General features: G+C 42.9%; 1 protein-coding gene and 1 pseudogene across 6 annotated transcripts in view; one reads left to right on the plus strand and one right to left on the minus strand.

The window, feature by feature from the left end:
* Positions 1–1453: 1453 nt before the first annotated feature.
* ARHGAP19 (Rho GTPase activating protein 19) overlaps positions 1454–25867 on the plus strand; it is an 82774-nt gene continuing 58360 nt past the window's right edge. For 3 of the 6 annotated variants that reach the window (XM_030941085.1, XM_030941086.1, XM_030941088.1), the window contains exon 1: positions 1471–1549. In XM_030941085.1, the coding sequence (XP_030796945.1) occupies positions 1494–1549 (56 nt within the window). In that variant the 5' untranslated portion in view covers positions 1471–1493. Of the gene's footprint in view, positions 1550–23387; positions 23467–25867 lie in introns of those variants that run through there. The other 3 variants (XM_010389572.2, XM_010389574.2, XM_010389573.2) reach the window with 2 other exon arrangements.
* On the minus strand, positions 17226–17996 carry LOC104682834 (annotated as a pseudogene).

A 25867-nucleotide genomic window follows, 5' to 3' on the forward strand; every position in this document is an offset into this window, starting at 1 on the left:
GGTCTTTGAGTCAGTGACATTTAAGTTTCAACCTGAAAGCCAAAAAAGTGGAAAAATGGTCTAGCCAGAAAAAGCAACATGTACAAAGGCCCTGAGACAGTTGAGAAAGTGAAGCATGTGCAGTACAGTTTAGTAAACAGGAGGCAGAGTGCAGGGAGAGCCCCAGGTGGCTGGACATCAGAAGGATCAATGCAGAAATTTCCTAGAAAAGTCCAGCATAGGAAAACAATATGGAAAAAAAAACCCAACAATGCTCAAAATTTACAATGTTCTCACATATGTTGCCTCAATTAATCCCTAGGAGAAGTATGTGCTGCAGGGAGGACAAGGATAGTTATGGTTACTCCTACCATTGAGGATTAAAGTTTAGTTTGGGACAAAGTCATGCAGCTTTTGGTTCCATGGTTCATATCACAGAGGCAAACCCTGTGGGTTCTCTGGGAAGCTGGAAGGGAGTGGATGATTGAAGCAGAAATGACCGACTCCAGCCTGGCCAACAGAGTGAAACCCCGTCTCTACAAAAAGTACAAAAATTTGCCCTGTATGGTGGTATGCTGCAGTATTGTACTGTGATCCAGCCTGGGAGACAGAGGGAGAACCTGTCTCAAAAAAAAAAAAAAAAAAAAAAGGAAAGAAATGACCTATGGCCAGGACTATGCTGAGTATCTGAAGAAAGAAGGCTTTGAACTACACGTTTAAAAGCAAGTACTTCTAGGTTGCCACTCCCTGCCTGTGCTTGAGGGATTTCTCTCCGGGTCAAGACAGAGAACGAGTCTTGCATTAAATTAAATTAAATTAAATTAAATTAAATTAAATTAAATTCAGTTGATTAATTAATTTATGGCCAGGTGCGGTGGCTCATGCCTGTAATCCCAGCACTTTGGGAGGCTGAGGTGGGAGGATTGCTTGAGCTCAGGAGTTCGAGACCAGCCTGGGCAACATGGTGAAACCCTGTCTCAACAGAAAAAAAAAAAAAAAAAATTAAAAAAATTGTAAAAAAATTATTTATTTTCAACTTTTATTTTAAATTTAGGGGGTACATGAGTAGGTTTGTTATTGTGTATACTGTGTGATGCTGAGATACAGGGTACGGAGTCTTGCATTTTAGAACGTGATGAGTCACTTTCAAAGTTGACAGTTCTATAATTCCGTGATTTACATATCAGGGCAAAATTTGAGCATAGGCTGATGATTTCTGACTTGAACCTAAAAGTCTGTGGAATCGGAGGGTTCTTCAAAATGATAAACTACAACTCCCGGCAGGCTTCGGGGCTAGGTAGTCTTCCCCGCCCCTCCCTTTTTTTTCCGCCAGAGCTGGGAACGACCAATGACGGTTAGTCATTTGAATAGACCAATAACATATTAAACGGTTCAGGTTGAGGCGGGGCAGTCAAGTCATCCAATCGCACGGAAGAGGTGAAAACATATTAGCCAATCCAAATGTGTGGGGGCGGGACCTAAGGTGGGGCGGTGAAAGACGTTTGCTGACGAAGATGGCGACTGAGGCACAGAGTGAAGGGGAGGTACCAGCCCGCGAATCCGGCCGGAGGTGAGCTGAGTTTGGTCCAGTTTCCTGGGAAACGCGGTCTTGGGCTGTTAGTCCTGCCGCTTTTGCCTTGGGTCACGGTGACGCACGGTTCGGGCTTTGTTTCTTTCTCCCATGGCATTTCTCACCGTCGCGCCTGCAGGGGCTGAGGCGCGGGGGTCGGGCCTCGGCGCTGGGCTCCAGTCAAGCCCCCCACTCCGTCCTGCCGCTGCCAGAGGAGGCTCCGCCCGCTGCGCTGGCTGCGGACGTCCAGCTGGGGTGGCAGCGCTGATCGCCTTGGCGCCGAGACTCCTCTTGATGGCGAGGAAACGGAAGACCGGGGCTGTTTAGCGAATTCCTCACTGTAACACACAGCTTTTCACATCTTCCCCAAGGCACTTAGTGCATTCAGGTCCGAGCAAGGATTTGAGTGTCAATTGAAAATGGTGTTGAGTCCTTGGGCCAGTTTTTAAACCTTGTGTCCACTTCAGTTTCTTCACCTGCAAAGGGACATGAGGATGCCTATTTCCAAGAGTCAAGATTGAATAAGACAATTCATTTAAAGCTAGCATTGAGCTTAGCCTATAATGACAACTCTAGATTTTCTTCTTCCTAGTTGAACAACTAAGGAGCAGATGTGAGACGGATCTGTAGTCCAGGACATCATGACTTTATTTCCACAGGTGTTCTTTCCTAAACAGCCACACCGAGATTTAGCGTTTCCAGGAGAGAATTTCGAGGTGGTGTTGCCTTAGCCTTGAGACCTAAGTTGTCTTAATTGATTGCAATTTTGTTTTTGGTATAATTCAATAGATTGAGTTTATTTACGTTGCTCCAGCGTAACTCAGTAAAATACTTCGGTTTGGCGTCTTTTGGTTCCATTTGTACCGAATAGGAGATTCCAAGAATCTTGGGAAACTAATGACTTTGTGACCCGACTTCTTCCTGAGCCCAGATGAGCGTGGTTGAGTGTGTTATTTAAAATATGATAGGGGGCCGGGCTTGGTGGCTCAGGCGTGTAATCCCAGCACTTTGGGAGGCCGAGGCGAGCGGATCACCTGAGGTCAGGAGTTCGAGACCAGCCTGGCTAACATGATGAAACCCCGTCTCTACTAAAAATACAATAATTAGCTGGGCGTGGTGGTGGGTGCCCGTAGTCCCGGCTACTCTCGAGGCTGAGGAGGAGGTTGCAGTGAGCCGAGATCGTGCCATTGCATTCCACCCTGGATGACAGAGCAAGACTTCGTCTCAAAATAAATAAATAAATAAAAATAAAATAAAATATGATACACAAGAGTTTTCCACTCTTGAAGCTGCCTATAAATGGTTGATCATTTTTGTTTTGCTCGGGAACTGTAGAGATGATTGATATATTTGATTAGATCATCCTTCATCCAGTTCTTTAAAAAATTCTAAATTTTGGCGACAATCTGAGGACAAATAAAATACTATTCCATAGCAAGAGTAGTTTGAATTTCTTTTCTTTCTTTCTTTCTTTCTTTTTTTTTTTTTAAACACAGGGGCTCCTTCTGTCGCCCAGGCTGGAGTGCAGTGGTGCGATCACAGGTCCCTGCAGCCTTAACCTCCTGGGCTCAATTGATCCTCCCTCCTCAGTCTCTTGAGTAGTTGGGACTACAGGCACATGCCACTATGTCCAGCTAGTGTTTTTTTTTTTTTTTTTTTTTGAGACGGAGTCTTGCTCTGCCGCCCAGGCTGGAGTGCAGTGGCCGGCTCTCAGCTCACTGCAAGCTCCGCCTCCCGGGTTCACGCCATTCTCCTGTCTCAGCCTCCCGAGTAGCTGGGACTACAGGCGCCCGCCTCGTCGCCCGGCTAGTTTTTTGTATTTTTTAGTAGAGACGGGGTTTCACCGTATTAGTCAGGATGGTCTCGATCTCCTGACCTCATGATCCGCCCGTCTCGGCCTCCCAAAGTGCTGGGATTACAGGCTTGAGCCACCGCGCCCGGCCTTAGTGTTTTTTTTTTTTGTTGTTGTTGTTGTTTGTAGAAATTGGGGTCTCGCCATGTTGCCCTGGGTGGTCTTGAGTTCCTGGCATAAGTGATCCTCCTGCCTTAGGCTCCCAAAGTGCTGGGATTATAGGTGTGAGCCACTGCGCCTGGCCTGAATTTCTTTGTAGTCTATTCCCAGTTGAATTTAAATTTTGAGTGAGAGTATTAGTTAATTACATGATCAGTAGGTATTCACACAATCTTACCTGAACCTGAAACCATTTCATCAATTCCATATTGTAAAAGAGAAGTGAGCCGAGCGCGATGGCTCACGCCTGTAATCCTAGCACTTTGAGAGGCCCAGGCCGGTGGATCAGCTGAGCTCAGGAGTTTGAGATCAGCCTGGGGAACACAGTGAAACCCTGTCTCTACTAAAAACACACAAAATTAGCCGAGTGTGGTGGCGTGTGCCTGTAATCCCACCTACTTGGGAGGCTGAGACAGGAGAATAGCTTGAACCCGTGAGGTGGAGGTTGCAGTGAGCTGAGATCACGCCACTGCACTCCAGCCTGGGCAACAGAATGAGACTCCATATCAAAAAATAAAAAATAAAAAAAATAAAGAAGAGAAGTTTGGGGTTTCTGTAAGGCATTTTGAGGGCAGGACACACATATGTATTTATTACATATTCCCAGTACTTAGCTTTGTGTAGGTGGTCAATAATTAGTGAATAGTAGTCTGTCATTTCTAAGAAAAATATTTTCTCGTGGTGATAAATACAAATTCTTTCTTGCTCTGCAGGGATTAATATTTATTTATTTATTTATTTATTTATTTTTGAGACAGAGTCTTGCTCTGTCGTCAGGCTGGAGTGCAGTGGCACAATTTCAGCTCACTGCAACCTCTGCCTCCCAGGTTCAAGCGATTCTCCTGCCTCAGCCTCCCAAGTAGCTGGGACTACAGGTGCATGCCACCACACTCAGCTAATTTTTGTATTTTTGTAGAGACGGGGTTTCACCATGTTGGCCAGGATGGTCTCGATCTCTTGACCTCGTGATCTGCCCGCCTCAGCCTCCTAAAGTGCTGGGATTACAGGCCTGAGCCACTGCACCTGGCTGCAGGTATTAATCTTTCTAATGTTCTGTTGATAGTGTGGCCCTTGTATTCCATAAAGAAGAGGAAAAAATGGTCTGATTTGCACAGATGAATACATATTTAAATATTGAATGCAGAATATGTGATCATTTAGAACTGCCCAGCTTTTTGTTTTTTCATCAGTATTTTAACACTGCTTCTAATAATTACAAATGCTTTAACTGCTTTTAATAAAATATTTATTTATTTATTTATTTATTTATTTTTGAGATGGAGTTTTGCTCTTGTTGCCCAGGCTGTAATGCAGTGGCATGATCTTGGCTCACTGCAACCTCCACCTCCTGGGTTCAAGCGATTCTCCTGCCTCAGTGTCCCGAGTAGCTGGGATTACAGGCATATGCCACCATGCCTGGCTAATTTTGTGTTTTTAGTAGAGATGGGGTTTCTCCATGTTGGTCAGGCTGGTCTCGAACTCCCGACCTCAGGTGATCCGCCTGCCTCAGCCTCCCAAAGTGTTGGGATTACAGGCGTGAGCCACCATACCGAGCCAAAAGATTTATTTTTAAAAACTTATTATGATTTTTTTTTGAGATTGGATCTCACTTTGTGACCCAGGCTGAAGTGTAGTGGCATGATCATGGCTCACTATAGCCACGACCTGCTGGGCTCAAGCAATCCTCCCACCTCAGCCTCTCAAGTAACTGGGACCACAGGCATGCGCCACCACACTCAGCTAATTTTTAAAATTTATTCTAGGAATTGAGGCTCCCTATGTTGCTCAGGTAGGCCTCAAACTCCTGGGCTCAAGCGTTCCTCTTGGCCCCCAAAGTGTTGGGATTATAGGTGTGAGCTACTGCACCTGGCCAAAGATTTAAACAAGGAAACATTGCTCTGCCTATAAAGATTCCCATGTTATGTTTTTGACCTGTTGATGAGGAACACCCCTTCCCTTCCATTTCTGGTCTTTATTAAGTAGAATGGTCCTTTACAATTTAACACATTTCATTTGTTATACTTTCAAGTTACTCTTTTTTTTTTTTTTTTTGAGACGGAGTCTCGCTCTGTCGCCCGGGCTGGAGTGCAGTGGCCAGATCTCAGCTCACTGCAAGCTCCGCCTCCCGGGTTTACGCCATTCTCCTGCCTCAGCCTCCCGAGTAGCCGGGACTACAGGCGCCCGCCACCTCGCCCGGCTAGTTTTTTGTAGTTTTTAGTAGAGACGGGGTTTCACAGTGTTAGCCAGGATGGTCTCGATCTCCTGACCTCGTGATCCGCCCGTCTCGGCCTCCCAAAGTGCTGGGATTACAGGCTTGAGCCACCGCGCCCGGCCTCAAGTTACTCTTAAGCAGACAATACTAAAGGGGAATTCCCAAATAGAAAATATCCACTGCCAGGCAATGGTGGCTCACGCCTGTAATCCCAGTATTTTGGGAGGCGGAGGCAGAGACAGGAGGATCACCTGAGGCCAGGAGTTCGCGACTAGCCTGGGCAATACAGGGAGACTCTATAAAAAAATAAAAACACATAGTTAGGTGTGGTGATGCACGCCTGTGGTCCCAGCTACTTGGGAGGCTAAGGTGGGAGGATCACTTGAGCTCGGGAGGTGGAGGCTACAAAGAGCCATCATCCTGCCATTGCACTCTAGCCTGGGTGACAGAGTGAGACCCTGTACAAACAACAACAACAAAAACAAAAAAAGAAACTATCCACTTTACCAATAATAGTATAAACAGAGACCTTTAAGGGTCAAAGAGAAAAGGTGAAAGCAGGAAATGAAATAAAGCTACTTCTCTTCATAATTGGCAGTAGGGAAATACACACAGCTTAGTATTTTTTAATTAAAAAGAGACATTAAAAGAAAGTGCTAACTATTATTACATGAAGAGCCAGCTTAGGAACAGACTAGAGAATGCCTGGAAATGTTTCTGGAGGACAGGGGAGGTGCCTGATTGTGGAAAGGGTTCTATATCCTGTTAATTTACATATACCTTAGGTATGGAATACTGGTTAGTAAACATGACTTCCTGAGCCTTGTTTTTTTGAGGCGGAGTCTCACTGTGTGGCACAGGCTGGAGTGCAGTGGTGCAATGTTGGCTCACTGCAACCTCCGCCTTCTGGATTCAGGCAATTCTCCTGCCTCAGCCTCCTGAGGAGCGGTAACTACAGGCATGTGCCACCATATCCAGCTAATTTTTGTATTTTTAGTAGAGACGGGTTTCATCATGTAGGCCAGGCTGGTCTCAAACCCCTGACCTCAGGTGATCCACCCGCCTCGGCCTCCCAAAGTGTTGGGATTACAGGTGTGAGCCACTGCACCTGGCCTGAGCCTTTTTTGTTAAATTGCTTTTTCTGTAATAAGACAGTAATGTGTTCCTTTGAGAAAAATGATTAAACCTTTATTGATCCCAGGAAGACTTGTCTGTTCTTATATGCACAAGTTAAGTGAGAAAACCTGGTTTAAATATCTGATCTAGTTTTGTATTTGTGCTGTTAAATTCTTTTTTTTTTTTTTTTTTTTTTTTTGAGATAGGGTCTCGCTCTGTCGCCCAGGCTGGAGTGCAGTGGCACGATCTTGGTTCACTGCAAACTTCATCTCCCAGGTTCACGCCATTCTCCTGCCTCAGCCTTCTGAGTAGCTGGGACTACAGGTGCCCGCCACTATGCCTGGCTAATTTTTTTTTTTTTTTTTGTATTTTTAGTAGGGACGGGGTTTCACCGTGTTAGCCAGGATGGTCTCAATCTCCTGACCTTGCCGGGCGCGGTGGCTGAAGCCTGTAATCCCAGCACTTTGGGAGGCCGAGACGGGCGGATCACGAGGTCAGGAGATCGAGACCATCCTGGCTAACACGGTGAAACCCCGTCTCTACTAAAAAATACAAAAAACTAGCTGGGCGAGGTGGCGGGTGCCTGTAGTCCCAGCTACTCGAGAGACTGAGGCAGGAGAATGGCGTAAACCCAGGAGGCGGAGCTTGCAGTGAGCTGAGATCCAGTCACTGCACTCCAGCCTGGGCGACAGAGCAAGACTCCGTCTCCAAAAAAAAAAAAAAAAAAAAAAAAATCTCCTGACCTTGTGATTCTCCTGCCTCGGCCTCCCAAAGTGCTGGGATTACAGGCGTGAGCCACCGTGCCTGGCCTGTGCTGTGAAATTCTATCTGAAGGATAATGAGGAGTAGATTTCTTCAGGGGATTTTCTTTTTTTTTTTTTTTTTTTTTGAGACGGAGTCTTGCTCTGTCGCCCGGGCTGGAGTGCAGTGGCCGGATCTCAGCTCACTGCAAGCTCCGCCTCCCGGGTTTAGGCCATTCTCCTGCCTCAGCCTCTGGAGTAGCAGGGACTACAGGCGCCCACCACCTCGCCCGGCTAGTTTTTTGTATTTTTAGTAGAGACGGGGTTTCACCGTGTTAGCCAGGATGGTCTCGATCTCCTAACCTCGTGATCCGCCCGCCTGGGCCTCCCAAAGTGCTGGGATTACAGGCTTGAGCCACCGCGCCCGGCGATTTTCTTGAATATGGTTTTATTTTACATTTTATCAATGATCAGGTTGAGAGTTTGATCATATTTGTAAACAAGTCCTGTCTTGGAAGGAGGGGAAAGAAGAAAATAGAATTTTAAAATTAATCTGCATAAACTGGTAAGTGGCATGAAACCAAAGCATAAAGCAAAGCAGATACTGTTGCACAGGTTTACTTTGGTCAGAACAAGTGGGTTGGTAGTATTATAAAGAGTGATATTGGAAATCTGTACACTTTTTGTCATTAACATTAAATTTGGCTTAGGCTAGGTGTGGTGGCTCATGCCTGTAATTGCAGCACTTTGGGAGGCTGAGGCGGGCAGATCACTTGAGGTCAGGAGTTCGAGACCAGCCTGGCCAACATGGTGAAACACTGTCTCTACTAAAAATATAAAAATTAGCTGGGTGTGTGACGGGTGCCTATAATCCCAGCTACTAGGGAGGCTGAGGCAGGAGAATTGCTTGAACCCGGGAGGTGGAGGTTGCAGTGAGCTGAGATCGTGCCACTGTATTCCAGCCTGGGTGACAGAGAGAGAGAGACTCTGTCTCTGAAAAAAAAAAAAAAAAAAAGGAAAGAAAATTATCTGGGTATGGTGGCATATACCCACAGTCCCAGCTACTTGGGAGGCTGAAGCAGGAGGATCACTTGATCTCAAGAGTTTGAGGCTGCAATAAGCTAGAATGCCGCCACTACACTCTGGCCTGGGTGACTGAGACCCTGTTGTTAAAAAAAAATAAGTAAAAAAAAAAATAAATTTATTTAAAAAAATTGTATTAAAAAACATAGCCATGTATCATCTTACCTAGTAAGTGTATAGTTAATTAATGTTAACTATATTCACATTGTTCTGTGTCCAGCCATTTTTTATATGGAACATCTACAACTTACAAATCCATTGAAGCTTTAAGAGTATATACTTTTGGCCTTGCACAGTGGCTCATGCCTGTAATCCCAGCACTTTGGGAGGCCGAGGCGGGCAGATCACCTGAGGTCAGGAGTTTAAGACCAGCCTGGCCAGCATGGTGAAACCCTGTCTCTACTAAAAATACAAAAAATTAGCTGGGTGCAGTGGCATGCACCTGTAATCCCAGCTACTTGGGAGGCTGAGGCAGGAGAATTGCTTGAACCTGGGAGGTGGAGGTTGTGGTGAGCTGAGATCATACCATTGCACTCCAGCCTGGGCAACAGAGCGAGACTCAGTCTCACAGGAAAAAAAAAAAAAAAAAAAAACAACAAATAAAAAAAGAATATATACTTTTTTTTTTTTTCTTTCTTTTTTGTTAAGAGTGTATAGTTTGGCTGAGTGTGGTGGCTCACACCTGTAATCCTATCACTTTGGGAAGCTGAGGTGGTAGGATCACTTGAGCCCAGGAGTTTGAGACCAGCCTGGGCAACCTAGCAAGACATTGTCTCTACTAAAAATAAAAAAAATTAGCCAGGCATGGTGGCACACGCCTGTGGTCTCAGCTACTAGGGAGGCTGAGGCAGGAGGATTGCTTGAGCCTGGGAGGTTGAGGATACAGTGAGCCGTGATTATGCCACCACTCTAGCATGGGCAACTGCGCAAGACCCTGCCTCAAAAAAACCCCAGTATATACTTTTTCCCCTCTTTCCCCGCTATGAAATAAACTTATATAATATTTACTACAGAAGGCTAGAAAAATATGTAGAAAGAAACCGGGGGCTGGGCTCAGTGTCTCACGCCTGTAATCCCAGCGATTTGGGAGGCCAAGGTGGGGGGATCACTTGAGGTCAGTAGTTGGAGACCAGCCTGGCCAACATGGTGAAACCCTGTCTCTACTAAAAAGACAAAAAGTAGCTGGGCGTGGTGTCAGATGTCTGTAATCCCAGCTACTCAAGAGGCTGAGGCAGGAGAATCGCTTGAACCTGGGAGGCAGAAGTTGCAGTGAGCCGAGATTGCACCGCTGTACTCTAGCTTGGGCAACAGAGTGAGACTCTGTCTCAAAAACAAAAAACAAAAAATACAAATAAAAATAAGAGAAAAAAGCCAGGTGTGGTGGTGTGCACCTGTAGTCCCAGCTACTGGGGAGGCTGAGGTGGGAGAATTGCTTGAGCCCAGGAGCTTGAGGCTGCAGTGAGCTATGATGACACCACTGTGCTCCAACCTGGTAGAGTGAGACCCTGTCTCTAAAAAAAAAAAAAAAAAAAAAAGAAAAATATGTAGGAAAAAAGTAAATAAGCCACTCCAATTTACCAGATAGATACAACCATTATTAACATTGAGACAGTTTTTTTTTTGTTTTGAAAGAGATGAAGTTTCACTATGTTGCCCAGGCTGGTCTTAAACTCTTGGGCTCATGCCATCCTTCCACCTTGGAACCCCAAAGTGCTGGGATTACAGGTGTGAGCCACCATGTCTGGTTCCTTCTGAGTCTTAAACTTTGTTATCTAAAATGTGACCTATCCAAGACTTGATTTCTATCTTGGTTTCACAATTTCCTCCCAATAAGTGCATCATTTCCGGTTGGAAACAGTACAGCAAAAGAGTGATTGAAATACAAGTATTTTCTTTCTTTCTTTTTTTTCTTTTTTGAGACTGAGTCTTGCTCTGTTGCCCAGGCGGGAGTACAGTGGCATGATCTTAGCTCACTGCAACCTCTGCCTCCCAGGTTCAAGCAATTCTCTCAAGTAGCTGGGACTACAGGCACTCGCCACCATGCCGGCTAATTTTTGTATTTTTAGTAGAGACGAGGTTTCACTATGTTGGCCAGGTTGGTCTCGAACTCCTGACCTCAGGCAATCCGCCCACCTCAGCCTCCCAAAGTGTTGAGATTGCAGGCGTGAGCCACCACGCCCGGCTGGAATACAATTATTTTCCTTTTTAGTCCTCACTGCAGCCCCATGAGGAATTATTATACTTAGTTTAGAGATGAGGAAACTGAGACTGTGAATGGTTATGAAGTGGCAGACTCAGAATCAAAGCCCAGATTGTCTGCCCCAAAGCCTGCAAGGTATCCGGTGAACCACACTGCCTCCCGAAGATGCCCTCTGGTCACCTTCAGTGAACACTTTCACCTACACTTTTACTAACCATCTTTTAGGATGGGTTGTTTCCACAGATGCTGGAGTCTATTTATTTTGTGCTGATGTTTTGCTACTATTACCTGATATAAACTAAGTTCAACTAGGCCATAGAAACTACATAGTAATAGCCGGGTGCGGTGGCTCACGCTGTAATCCCAGCACTTTGGGATGCTGAGGTGGGCGGATTGCCTGAGGTCACGAGTTCGAGACCAGACTGGCCAATATGGTGAAACCCCATCTGTACTAAAAATACAAAAATTAGCCAGGCATGGTGGCAGGCACCTGTAATCTCAGCTACTCGGGAGGCTGAGGCAGGAGAATCGCTTGAACCCGGGAGGCAGAGATTGCAGTGAGCCAAGATCGTACCATTGCACTCCAGCCTGGGTGACAAGAGTGAGACTCTGTCTCAAAAAAAAAAAAAAAAAAAAAAAGAGAAAAGAAACTACATAGTAATTTAAACAGAGAACATTTAATAGGTTATTAACTATAACTGAGGATTCAAGTAACAAGGGATTGGCTAGTAAGAAGTAAAGAGATCTCTAAAAAATATAGAAATAGATACAGGAATCAGCTGAGATAGAATGTACAAGGAAGAGATTCCCCTAGGGCAGAGTTTCAGACCTTGCTGGAGATGGCATGGCCATGGTTGACTGAATGGCAGAGACATTGCTCTGAAGGGGAAGATACAGAAGGGACGGCTCAGATTCATACTGGGACAAACAGACTTACACATTCATATTTGTTAGGATTCTTTCAGTTATATGTGATAGAAACTAAAACTAGCTTAAGCAAAAAGAGACTCTAATAATTGTCTCAAGAAACTGAAAAGCCCAGGGGATAAATCAAGTATGGTTTAATCTGTATGGAAAATCTCAAATCTCAATGTCACTAGATATCTACCTCTTTACTGTCTTAGATCTAGTTTCCTCTGTTTTTGCTTCCTAAGAAGGCAGATTCTGTATAAAAAGTGGCAGTAATGGACCACCAACGGTGTCAGTCTTATATCCCACCAACTTAGCAATTTTAGAATTTCACAAGAGTCTTGGAGTTGAGACTTTTTGTCCTAGTTTGACTTGTGGGCCTTTGCCTGGATTCGTGAAGGGAACAGAATGTTTCAGTTGGTTAAGCTTGGGTGACATGCTCATAGCCAGTGACCACCAGATCACATAGATTTGAAAGATGGGGAGAAGTTTTTTTTTTTTTTTGAGACGGAGTCTCGCTCTGTCACCCAGGCTGGAGTGCAGTGGCCCAATCTTGGCTCACTGCAACTCCACCTCCCAGGTTCACATCATTCTCCTGCCTCAGCCTCCTGAGTTGCTGGGACTAGAGGCGGGTGCCACCATGCCCGGCTAAGTTTTTGTATTTTTAGTAGAGACGAGATTTCACTGTGTTAGCCAGGATGGTCTCCATCTCCTGACCTTGTGATCCGCCCCCCTCGGCCTCCCAAAGTGCTTGGATTACAGGTGTGAACCACTGCGCCTGGCTGAGAAGTTTATTGCTTAAAGGAAAATGGGGGTGCTGTTACCAGAGGAAGGGGAAAGTAGATATTGGGAAGGCAAAAGCAGCAGATGTCCACTGTGCTGTCTCTGTAACTCCCCATGTACCTCTCTTTAAATTTATGTTTTGAAAAGGGTCGGCCACTAATGTGTGGTGAAAACATTTTATGTTTCTTAATAAAACCCCAAGAAACCAAAAAGCACCTTAAGTATTAGCTATTGTTTTTCCCCCACTGTCTAAATCCTACTTGTCTTTAAGATCTAGCTCACATCTCTTGTATATGGGTGAAAGAGTCTCTCCTGAATTCTTTTTTTTTTTGAGACTGAGTCTCGCTCTGTTGCCCGGGCTGGAGTGCAGTGGCCGGATCTCAGCTCACTGCAAGCTCCGCCTCCCGGGTTCACGCCATTCTCCTGCCTCAGCCTCCCGATTAGCTGGGACTACAGGCGCCCGCCACCTCGCCCGGCTAGTTTTTTGTATTTTTTAGTAGAGACGGGGTTTCACCGTGTTAGCCAGGATGGTCTCGATCTCCTGACCTCGTGATCCACCCGTCTCGGCCTCCCAAAGTGCTGGGATTACAGGCTTGAGCCACCGCGCCTGGCCTCTCCTGAATTCTTGGGGCCTTTATTGTTTATATCATGCGTTTGGCTATTAATGATCTTGTATCATCTTTTGTGTTGTGGTCTTCAGCTACTATTTGAAATCGTGTAGCACTTAGTGAATTTTCAATTCCTGGAGGCCAGAGACTTACCTTAATTTTTGTCCCTATACCTTACGATACCTTAAAGTTACAAAGCAGTCAGTAGATCATGATTGGATTGATTTTAAATGACACATGAGTGACTAATTTCTTGTTTGGGTACCATATGTCTCAGAAAAGCAATTCATCTTCCTATGCTGGTTGGTGAAAAGATTTATGATTAAGTTTGTGGAATATTGAATACTTCTGGCTGACTAAAAGTATAGAAAGTCTTTTCTTTTTTGAGACAGGGTCTCGCTCTATTATTACTCAGGCTGGAGTGGCAGAGGCAAGAACACACCTTGCTGCAGCCTTGACCTCCTGGACTCAGGTGATCCTCCCACCTCAGCCTCCTGAGTGGTTGGGACCATAGACTCAAGCAATCATGCCTGGCTAATTTAAAAACATTTTCTTTTTTTTTTTTTTTTTTTTTTTTGGTAGAGTCAGAGTCTCGTCATGTCACCTAGACTGGTCTTGAACTCCTAGGCTCAAGTGATCCTGACACCTTGTCCTCATAAGGTGTTGGAATTATAGGCATGAGTCACTGTGCCTGGCCAGAAACTTTTTTTTTTTTTTTTTTTGAGATGGAGTCTCACTCTGTCACCCAGACTGGAGTGCAGTGGCATGATCTCGGCTCACTGCAAACTCCGCCTCCCCGGGTTCATGCCATTCTCCTGCCTCAGCCTCCTGAGTAGCTGGCACTACAGGCGCCCGCCACCAGGCCTGGCTAATTTTTTGCATTTTTTTTTTTAGTAGAGATAGGGTTTCACCGTGTTAGCCAGGATGGTCTCGATCTCCTGACCTCATGATCCGCCCGCCTTGGCCTTCCAAAGTGCTGGGATTACAGGTGTGAGCCACTGCACCCGGCCTCCAGAAACTCTTAAGAATTTTCAATTTGTGAGCTTCTGTAGATATGAATAAGTCATATGCCAGAACAAAAACCATTAGCTGTCTCTTGGATAGTGTGTGTCACTCTGGACTTTGGAACAAATGAATGTAGAAGTAGTCTTTTAGGACCTAATCTGATCATACATAGAAGTACTTCTAGTTTTAATTGCCTGAGACTCATGGCACTCATCACACCTGGCTGATTTTTGCATTTTTAGTAGAGATGGGGTTTTGCCATGTTGGCCAGGCTGGTCTCAAACTCCTGACCTCAGGTGATCCACCCTCTTTGGCCTCCCGAAGTGCTGGGAATACAGGTATGAGCCACACTGTGCCTGGCCTTTTTTGTTTGTTTTTGAGATGGAGTCTCACTCTGTTACCCAGGTTGGAGTGCAGTGGCACAATCTCAGCTCACTGCAACCTCCACCTCCCAGGTTCAAGTGATTCTCCTTCTTCAACCTCCCTCGTAGCTGGGATTACAGGTGTGCACCACCACATCCAGCTAATTTTTTTGTATTTTTAGTAGAGATGGGATTTCACCATGTTGGCCAGGCTGGTCTCGAACTCCCGACCTCAAATGATCTGCCCACCTCGGGCTCCCAAAGTGCTGGGATTATAGATGTGAACCACTGTGCCAGATGTTACTGTCTTTTTCTTTCTTTCTTTTTTTTTTTTTTGAGATAGTCTCGCTCTGTTGCCCAGGCTGGAATGCAGTGGCGCGATCTCACTGCAAGCTCTGCCTCCCAGGTTCACGCCATTCTCCTGCCTCAGCCTCCCAAGTAGCTGGGGCTACAGGCGCCTGCCACCGCTCGGCTAATTTTTTTTTATATTTTTAGTAGAGACAGGGTTTCACCATGTAATCCAGGATGGTCTTGAACTCCTGACCTCGTGATCCACCTGCCTCGGCCTCCCAAAGTGCTGAGATTACAGGCGTGAGCCCCCGCGCCCGGCCAGATGTTACTTTCTTAATACAAATAACTTTCTTCCCATTGTACACTAGCGCGAGGGAGGAAAATTAAGGAAGGTGTCAGCAACAGAATTAATGCTTATTCATATGACACCCAAAAAGATAAAAATTACCAAGCAAATAAATAAGTCAATAAATTGGCATTATTGATACTCATCATTCTTGACTGAGAATATTACATTGTCATTCCATTGGGCAGAATCTTAGATTAGGATTCCAAAAATGTTTAGGTTAAGAAGGTAGGCAATCAAGAGTTTTTTCATTTCAGAATAGTTTGCCAATTTAATTTTGGTTAAGATGTATTATTAGTTTGAAATTTGGGCTAGGCATGGTGGCTCATGCCTGTGATCCCAGCACTTTGGGAGGCCGAGGTGGGAGGATCACTTGGGCCCAGGAATTTGAGACCTGGGCAACATAGAAAGACTTGTGTCTACAAATAGTAAAAAAAATTAGCCAGGTGTTGGTGGTGCATGTCTGCGGTCCCAGCTACTTGGGAGGCCGACGTGGGGGAATTGCTTGAGCTCAGGCAGTTGAGGCTACAGTGAGTCACGATTATGCCATTGTGCTCTAGCCTGGGCAACAATGGGAGACCCAGTCTCAAAAAAAAGAAAACAAAAATAAAACACACACACACACACACACACACACAAGCAAGCAAGAAAGAAAGTTGTGCAGGTTGAGATCAAATATAGGGGCCAAATATATTTTCAGACTTTTGGAGTCTAAATTAGAGATAATTTTGTAGTTTATACTACAAAACATTGCACAGCTATTCTTAAGGGCAGACCTTAGGGTATAAATGTTTCAAAAATTTTATCTAAGAAATTGGATATCGTTCCCTGAATTGTGGTACTCCTTATTAATGTTGAACTGTCTCTGATGTTAAAAAGCACCACCAGCTTGGGCATATAGGGCCTGTTTAGTTTTCTCTTCTCTATGTACAACTTTCATGATACTGGCTTAAATTTGATATGTAGAAAGAGGGAAGAATACAGTCTTTTCTTTGATAGTTGTATTTCTTATCTAACAGCTTTCCAACAAAGTGACACAGTTAAAGCCATGTTTCAGAGCCTCTTAGAGTTGAAAAAGCAGTAAGAGAGAGTGAATACTTCTCTCAGGGTGGTAAATCAGATTTAGACAACTTTAAATATAGCTCGTATTTTGATAAATCTTGCCAAGGTTGTGGTTCTTGGAAAACAAATCAAGTTAGGCAATTCACCAGGGAGGAAACAGTTTTGTGGGTATGCAGTTTTGGTATAGTCAGCCAAAAGATACATCTGCAGGATGCAGTTGTTGTTTTTTTTTTTAACTGCCTTGAATTTTGCAGATTCATGGCTTCAACATGCCTTAGAAGCACTTGCATTTCATTTTTCTGTAATTGATTTTTCAACTGTGGATTGTTTCCAGTCCTTTCACTGAGCATATCACCTTACATGTAGGGTTCCATCTAGTGGTAAAAGTGGTAATTGTAGACTATAAGTAGGTTATACAAATTACTATTTTAGTATTACTAGATTGATAAATTTATGCCACTTTGACATGATAGGGCACAGTCCACCTGATTGATACTCATTTGGCACACTCTTCTCAATTCTGTTCACTAAATTATATCTTGAGTTAGGATGAAAATAATGCAGCTTTCAGGCTTTAAAGTGACTAAATTTAAACTGCTAAGAGTCCTGACATTGTCTGCACAAGACAGCATTTTCTGTCACTTACAGAAAGTTACGTTTGGCTTGTCAAGAAAAAAATAAACATAATCCCAAAGCAGCAACCATTTAAAATAAAAGAAGACTGCCACAAGGATTCGTGCAGAATATTTAAAATTTTCCTGTTGAACAAAATGATTTAACTGATATTTTTCTTCAGGGATGATGCTTTCAAATAGCTTATATGCATCTTTTGGAAATCGAAAGATCCTGGAATAGCGTCTTCCATGTGGGACATCTTGAAAGATAGTATTTTGGTTTCAGTGAGTTACGTGAATGAATCTCCAGTCCTTATCAGCGTGATGAGTCTGTTTACAGAGTATAAGTTTGTTTCTTAGATTTGTAGAATTTATAAAGAAAGAAAACTATAGCCTGTATACCAAAGACAAGGACAGTTCTTCCAGCAAAACTGGCTGCATCAAAAGTAGACTTCTGCACAGATTGTGAGGTTGGAGTGAAAGTGGTATTTGTTGTACCTGATGTAGTAACTGTGGTGGGAGGTGTAGAAGAGAAAGGCAGAGTTGTGGTTTTAACTTGGGATACTGGGAGTTATAATTTCCTTTAGGCTTCTGTATTTCCCAAGATTTCCACAAAATCCATAAAAAGTCATTGTGAACTCAACGTACAAAGCCTCAGCAAATCTGCTCAGGTTCACTGAGTGTGAAACACTGGATCTATGTGTCACTGTGGAATTGATTGGCACCAGAGTGGCAGTTGGCACAGAACAGAAGTCTGTCCTGTTCACCACACCACATTCTCTAACTGTTGAATTATGTGAACAGTAGCTCTTATCTTCTTTACATTCTATCTAAAAGCAGGTATTATTAACAGTGCTTTAAAACAGGAAACACAGCTGTTGCAGCCTTCATAGGTTTCTGGTGCTGGAGTGGTGACTGATGGGAAGGATGTCACTGGCACTGGGGTTATCTTGGAGGGGCGACCCACAGCAGTGGGCAGGAGAGCCCTGACATGGTGTCCTCGGCATTGGTATCCAGAGGAAAGCTGCCATGCACAACATCCTGTCAATCTCCTGCAGGCTACCTGCCCCAAATTGTTCTTTTTGAGGGGTCTTACCTCTATCATTCTTTGGGATAGTTGCCCAGAGCCCTTGTTATTTCTGTATGCCTACATACCTAGCTACTAATTTTCCTGCTTCTGGCCATCTATGTAAAAACTTTTATGATAAGGAAATTAATCTTTAGTATATACTTTGATTTTCTATAATATTTATATCAAATTGAAGTGAGATTGAAGCCAAAACTACTTTGTTTCTTCATTTTTTTTTTTTTCCGAGGCAGAGTCTCGCTCTGTTGCCCAGGCTGGAGTGCAGTATCGTGATCTCGGCTCACTGCGAGCTCCGCCTCCTGTGTTCATACTATTCTCCTGCCTCAGCCTTCGGAGTAGCTGGGACCACAGGCGCCTGCCACCACGCCCGGCTAATTTTTTGTATTTTTAGTAGAGACTGGGAGTTTCACTGTGTTAGCCAGAGTGGTCTCCATCTCCTGACCTCGTGATCTGCCCGCCTCGGCCTCCCAAAGTGCTGGGATTATAGGCGTGAGCCACTGTGCCCAGCCCAGTACTTGGTTTCTTTAAAAAAATTTGTCATGAAATGTCGATTATACATACAAGTTTATAGAATAATATAATCAATACTCTTCCTATTACCCAGCTTCAGCAAATCTTAAAATTTTGCCATATTTGCTTCAAATGCTCCCCTTTTCCCATAGCTCAATGATTTATCCACAAGAACGTTATTAGCACTTCAGGAACTCTTTTTTTTTTTTTTAAAGATGGGGTCTTGGCCGGGCGCGGTGGCTCAAGCCTGTAATCCCAGCACTTTGGGAGACCAAGACAGGCGGATCACGAGGTCAGGAGATCGAGACCATCCTGGCTAACACGGTGAAACCCCGTCTCTACTAAAAAATACAAAAAACTAGCCGGGCGAGGTGGCGGGCGCCTGTAGTCCCAGCTACTCGGGAGGCTGAGGCAGGAGAATGGTGTAAACCCGGGAGGCGGAGCTTGCAGTGAGCTGAGATCCGGCCACTGCACTCCAGCCGAGGCGACAGAGCGAGATTCCGTCTCAAAAAAAATAAAATAAAATAAAAAAATATAAAGATGGGGTCTTACTCTGCCACCCAGGCTAGAGTGCAGTGGCGCGATCTCAGCTCACTGCAACCTCCACCTCCGGGGTTCAAGCAGTTCTGCCTCAGCCTCTCGCGTAGCTGGGATTACAGGCGCTCGCCACCATGCCCGGCTAATTTTTGTATTTTTTTTTTTTTTTTTTGAGACGGAGTCTCGCTCTGTCACCAGGCTGCAGTGCTGTGGCCAGATCTCAGCTCACTGCAAGCTCCGCCTCCCGGGTTCCTGCCATTCTCCTGCCTCAGCCTCCTGGGTAGCTGGGACTACAGGCGCCGCCACCTCCCCCGGCTAGTTTTTTGTAATTTTTAGTAGAGACGGGGTTTCACCGTGTTAGCCAGGATGGTCTCGATCTCCTGACCTCGTGATCCGCCCGTCTCGGCCTCCCAAAGTGCTGGGATTACAGGCTTGAGCCACCGCGCCCGGCCTAATTTTTGTATTTTTTAGTAGAGACGGGGGTTTCACCATGTTGGCCAGGCTGGTCTCGACCGCCTGACCTCGTGATCCACCTGCTTTGGCTTCCCAAAGTGCTGGGATTACAGGCGTGAGCCACCGTACCCGGCCTCAGGAACTCTTTCATACCTTCATGCCTTCTCTTAATCACTGTCCACAAAAGGTAACCATTATCCTGAATATTATGGTAAATACATTTCTGCTTCTCTTTACAGTTTACCATTTAAACAAGTACTTCTAAATACTAGTTTCGTTTATTTTTAAAATTTGATATGTCATATAGTATGTAGTTGTCTGTGTGTATGTTTGTGTGTGTGTGTGTGTGTGTGTGGCTTCTTTTGCTTTTATTTGTGAGATTTAGCTATGATTGTACATATAGCTAGAGTCTGTCCATTTTCATTACTATGTAATATTCCATTGCAAATAAACAAAGCCATTAAATTAAAATTCTGCTGGACATTTTGCTTTTTTAGTTTTGGCTGTTTAGAAAATAATGTTGTGGGTTGGGTGTGGTGGCTCATGCCTGTAATGCCAACACTTTGAGAGCTGAGGTGGGTGGATTGGTTGAGGCCAGGAGTTTGAGACCAGCCTGCTCAACATGGGAAACCCTATCTCTACTAAAAATACAAAAATTAGCTGGGCATGATGGCACTCACCTGTAATCCCAACTACTCAGGAGTCTGAGGCATGAGAAGCGCTTGAACCAAGGAGGCAGAAGTTGCCGTGAGCCAGGATAGTGCCACTGTACTCCAGCCTGGGCAACAGAATGAGTCTGTCTCAAAAAAAAAAAAAAAGCAAAAAAAAAAAAAAAAGCAGAAATTAATGAAATAAGCTGGGTGTGGCGAGTCACGCCTCTAAATCCCAGCACTTTGGGAGGGTAAGGTGGGTGGATCACCTGAGGTCAGGAGTTCGAGACCAGCCTGGCCAACATGGTGAAACCCTATCTCTACTAAAAATACAAAAATTAGCTGGGTGTGGTGATGTGTGCCTGTAATTCCAGCTACTGGGGAGGCTGAGGCAGGAGGATTGCTTGAACTCGGGAGGTGGAGGTTGCAGTGAGCCAAGATTGTGCCATTGCACTCCTGCCTAGAAGACACAGCAAGACTCCATCTCAAAGGAAGGAAAAAAAAAAGAAACTAATGAAATAAACAACAAACATATACAATAGAGAGGTTCAACAAAGCTAGAATTTGGAAACTTGACAAAGCTAATTACATTGAAAAACAAAATTTTTTTTTTTTTTTTTTTGAGACGCAGTCTCCCTCTGTCGCCCAGGCTGGAGTGCAGTGGCCGGATCTCAGCTCACTGCAAGCTTGGCCTCCCAGGTTTACACCATTCTCCTGCCTCAGCCTCCCGAGTAGCTGGGACTACAGGCGCCCTCCACCTCGCCTGGCTAGTTTTTTGTATTTTTTAGTAGAGACGGGGTTTCACCATGTTAGCCAGGATGGTCTTGATCTCCTGACCTCGTGATCTGCCTGTCTTGGCCTCCCAAAGTGCTGGGATTACAGGCTTGAGCCACCGCGCCTCAACCAATCCACCCACCTCGGCTCTCAAAGTGTTGGCATTACAGGCATGAGCCACCACACCCAACCCACAACATTATTTTCTAAACAGCCAAAACTAAAAAAGCAAAATGTCCAGCAGAATTTTAATTTAATGGCTTTGTTTATTTGCAATGGAATATTACATAGTAATGAAAATGGACAGACTCTAGCTATATGTACAATCATAGCTAAATCTCACAAATAAAAGCAAAACAGAAAGCTGAAAAACAAATTACCAGTATCAGGAACAAAGAGGAGGACATTACTATGGAACCTAGAGATATTAAAAAAGATAAGAGGATATTATATACAAATTTATACCGATAAAGTTTGAAGGTTTATGTGAAATAGACAAATTCCTTAAAATGTACAACTTAACAAAATTAACACAAGAAGTAAAGGAAAATGTGAGTAGTCCCATAACACAAAATAAGTGGAATGTGTAATGAAAAACTTTTTCACAGAGAAAATTCTAGGTTCAGATGGCTTAATCAGCCAATTCTGTCACATATTTAAAGAAGAAATCACAGTAATCTCACATAAATTTTTTCAGAAAATAGAAAAATAAGACATTGGACAGGCGCGGTGGCTTATGCCTGTGGGAGGCCAAGGCGGGGAGATTGCCTGAGCTCAGGAGTTCAAGACCAGCCTGGGCAACACCATGAAATCCTGTCTCTACCAAAATACAAAAAATTAGATGGGCGAGGCGGCATGTGCCCTGTAGTCCCAGCTACTCAGGAGACTGAGGCAGGAGAATTGCTTGAACCTGGGAGGCGGAGGTTGCAGTGAGTGAGCTGAGATCGTGCCACTGCACTCCAGTTCAGGCGACAGAGTGAGACTCTGTCTGAAAAAAAAAAGGACAAAAAAAAAAAAAAAAAAAAAGACATATTTCCCACCTGGGTGTATAAGGCTAGAACAACCTTGATATAAAACCTAATGAAGACATTACAAGAAAAGAAAATTTAAGACTAATCACACTTATGAATGAATGGGAAATTTAAACTATAAGCAAACCAAATTCAACAACATATAAAAATGATAATACATCATAACAAAGTTGAGTTATTTGAGAAATGCAAGGTTGGTTTGACAATAGAAAATCAGTATTATTTACCATAAAGGAAAAAATTATATGATCATCAATAGATGCACAAAAAATTTTTGATAAGTATTTGATAAAATTAAACACCCAATACACAATTTTAAATAAATAAGTAAATATATAAATAAATATATATATCTCCTCTGGAAGGCAGAGGCTGCAGTGAGCCGAGATTGTGCCACTGCACTCCAGCCTGGGTGACAAGAGTGAGACTCTGTCTAAAAAATAAATAAATAAATAACATAGCAAACTGAGAATAAAAATATACCACCTGAATCTGATTTTGCTAAGTGATGAGTAAGGAAAGGTACTATTTTTAAATTTGCTTTATTCTGACAACTTGTGAAGTTGAGATTCTTTTTATGTTTATTAGTCATTAGGTCCCCTCTTCTCTGCATTACTGATCATGTCATTTGACTAATTTTCTGTTGAGTCAAGTGTCTTTTCCTTATTACTTTTTAGGATTACTGATTCATTCTGAATGCTGATCCTGGTTATATGCATGGCAAACATCTTTTTTTTTTAATCTGTGGCTTATCTTGTATTTTGTTATTACTTTTAGAGTTTTGGATTTATTTATTTATTTATTTATTTATTTATTATGAATGGATAGTATGTTCACATGAATATAAAATCCAGAAAATACAAAAGAGCATACAGTGAAAAGTTTCTCTCCCACTCTTCTTCCCCTTTTATCCATTTCTCTTTAGAGGCATTGTGACTTCATTTTTAAGAAATTTAATGTGTAGTGTCATTTGTTATACAGATAAATTTAATGTAGTTAAATTTATGATTCTTTGGGGATTGTGCTTTTATGTCTTGTTTAAGAAACTCTTCCTCTGTTGCACTAATTTATTCTATATTGTTTTTTACTGCTTTTAAATTTGGCTTTTCATATTTAGATCTTTATTTTGTTTGGAATTTATTTTTTGTCTGTAATGTGAGGTAGGGATCACCCCTCCCCCATATTGTAAAACTACCTATTCTATGCTTTTACATTTGTAACTGTTTCATCTAGTATAACTTCAGTGGTGACGGGAGTCTGCTTTTGAGCTTCATCTATGCATTGGCAAATACAGTTAATTAACTGGTCTAGTTTTTTATCTCTATTTTTCTACTTGCAGATGAGTGCTCAGAGTCCTAAGTACTGCCTTTCAGGCCTCATAATGTGCCCTTGTATCCTCTAACATATCTGGAATGTGTGTAGGCTGTGCTGGGGCAGGGAAAGGAGAGTTTCTTTGTCACAACAAACAAGGGGAAAGCTTTTTTCCTGTCTCTTCGATTTACCAATGCCTCATCAGAAGCTTTCAGCACTTATGTAAGAAATATATTTATTTTCTTGAACTTTAGTATATTTAGTTTGTTTTACAATATTGTAGAGTGGAAGGTTGTTTTTGCTTAAATATAGTAGTTTTTTCTTTAGTCCTATAAATTTCTTAAGTTCTTAAACATGTTTCTTGATAATTTTAGCTTTATATTGTGGTATTGTGTATTCTTTGGAAAGGGATTAGTGGGCTTTGTGATGTGGGGTAACTTTAAGAAAAATAACCCGCTATAACTCTTTTCCATCTTTCACCTTCCATTTGATTTCTCTTTTAACTATTTCCATCTCTTAGATATTGTTTTACCAGATGGTCCACATGGAAAAAGTGAGGAAGTAGGGGAAAAGAAAAGAACTAGCTTAAAGAAATTAAAGTGTGACATAATGAGAGAATGACCATGGGAAGAAAGGGGAGAAAAAACAGAAGGGAAGAGAAACTGAGATTGTTTACGTGTTACTTATGTGTTACGAGTTCCAAGGTATCTTTTTTTCTTGTATTCCTTATAAATAGCTAGGAGCAGTCTTGAACCTGTTTATTCTTCTCCCTGTTTGTGCTGTTTAGGAGGGAGTAGTTTTGGGGGTGATGGCCAAGTAGGAAGAATTCTGTTGAAAAACTATACATGTTGCTTTTAGTTTCTTTCTCACTTGTGTACAATATTTGATCCAGTTTAGTGCTGGAAGGGTCAACTGTGTTGAAAGTGTTAGAATCTTGAGTTTTGCTCTGGACATTAATAAAAGTCTGAAAGTTTTATGTATGTATGTATGTGTTTCTGTCAGGAATATAATGGTTGCTATTAATACACATTTTTATGTTAATGCTAATTTGATCTGAATCAGTTATTCAGAATTAAAAGTGATGTGAATTCCAGAAAATGATTAGTTTAGACTCAATAAATTATAAGACTCTTTTTGGTACTACACATTTTATGATTTTTCTGGCCCTCCTGGTAGAGTAGTAATTTCTCATTGGCAGTGATTATAAACAATAGTCCTATATTGACCCTTGCTTCTTGACTGAAATAAGCTGATGTTAAAAAAAGAGGCTCTTGTCAATGATTTAAGATGAAGTTGCTTCTAATTTTATTTGGCTTTTATTTATCATCATTGGCATTTGAACAGGAAAAATAACTAGTGTGTAAAAAGGTTGAGGAGACAAACATTTTAAATTCTTTTTTTTTAGTTACTTTTTGGCTTGAGGACACACATTCCTAGTTTTTAATTTTTGTTTTTTCTCATAATACATTATCATTTCAGAGAAAAGAAGGAATCTCCTAGCCACCAACTGAAGATGTGGACTGTTGATTAAATCATGTAATAATTTTTCAAGGAAATAGAGATGAACTTTGAAGTCTACCCATGCCTTGTTTTCACTATACTGTTATTATTAATTATCCATGTAGTATTGACAATGTCCTTTGTAGATTAGTTACATTTAGTATTTAGAAGTGCCGTCATTTTTCCTGGAATAGTGCTTTGGTACCTAGGGTATAATGGACCACTTTTAAGTTGTGATTGCTTTTACTGTGGGTATGTTTGTATGAGTCAGGTGAATTTCAATTCTGCCTGACTGAGATATGATAACTTGTCCTTTCTAGCTTGCCTTATGTCCATTTGTTGGTTATATAATAGATGACTGTTTATATAATAAGGATTAGAACAAGCCATTAGACTTTATTGTTAATGGATACAAACTATATGTCTTCTGTAAGAGTTTCAGGGATACAATTCTTAAATATAACAACGTATTAGAAGTAAAAAGGGAATGATATGCTTTGGCTATGTCCCCACACAAATCTCATCTTGAATTCTAGCTCCCATAATCCCCATGTGTTGTAGGAAGAACCCAGTGGGAGGTAATTGAATCATGGGGGCGGGTTTTTCCTGTGCTGTTCTCTTGATAGTGAATAAGTCTCACAAGAGCTGATGTTTTTATAAAGGGCAGTTCCCCTGCACACGCTCTCTTGACTGCTGCCACGTAAGACATGCCTTTGTTCCCCCTTCGCCTTCCACCATGATTGTGAGGCCTCCCCAGCCATGTGGAACTGTGAGTCCATTAAACCTGTCTTTCCTTTATAAATTACTGAGTCTCTGGTATGTCTTTATTAACAGCGTGAGAACAGACTAATACAGTAAATTGGTACCAGTAGAGTTGGGTACTACTGTAAGGATACCTGAAAATGTGGAAGCGACTTTTAAACTGAGTAACAGGCAGAGGTTGGAACAGTTTAGAGGACTCAGAAGACAGGGAAATGTGGGAAAGTTTGGAACTTCCTAGAGATTATGTAGGGCTCAGAATACAGGAAGATGTGGGGAAGTTTGGAACTTCCTAGAGACTTGTTGAATAGCTTTGACCAAAATGCTCATAGTGATATGGACAGTGAAGTCCAGACTGAGGTGG

This window comes from Rhinopithecus roxellana, chromosome 11 (genome assembly GCF_007565055.1).
Source record: "Rhinopithecus roxellana isolate Shanxi Qingling chromosome 11, ASM756505v1, whole genome shotgun sequence".
Classification (NCBI taxonomy): domain Eukaryota; kingdom Metazoa; phylum Chordata; class Mammalia; order Primates; family Cercopithecidae; genus Rhinopithecus; species Rhinopithecus roxellana.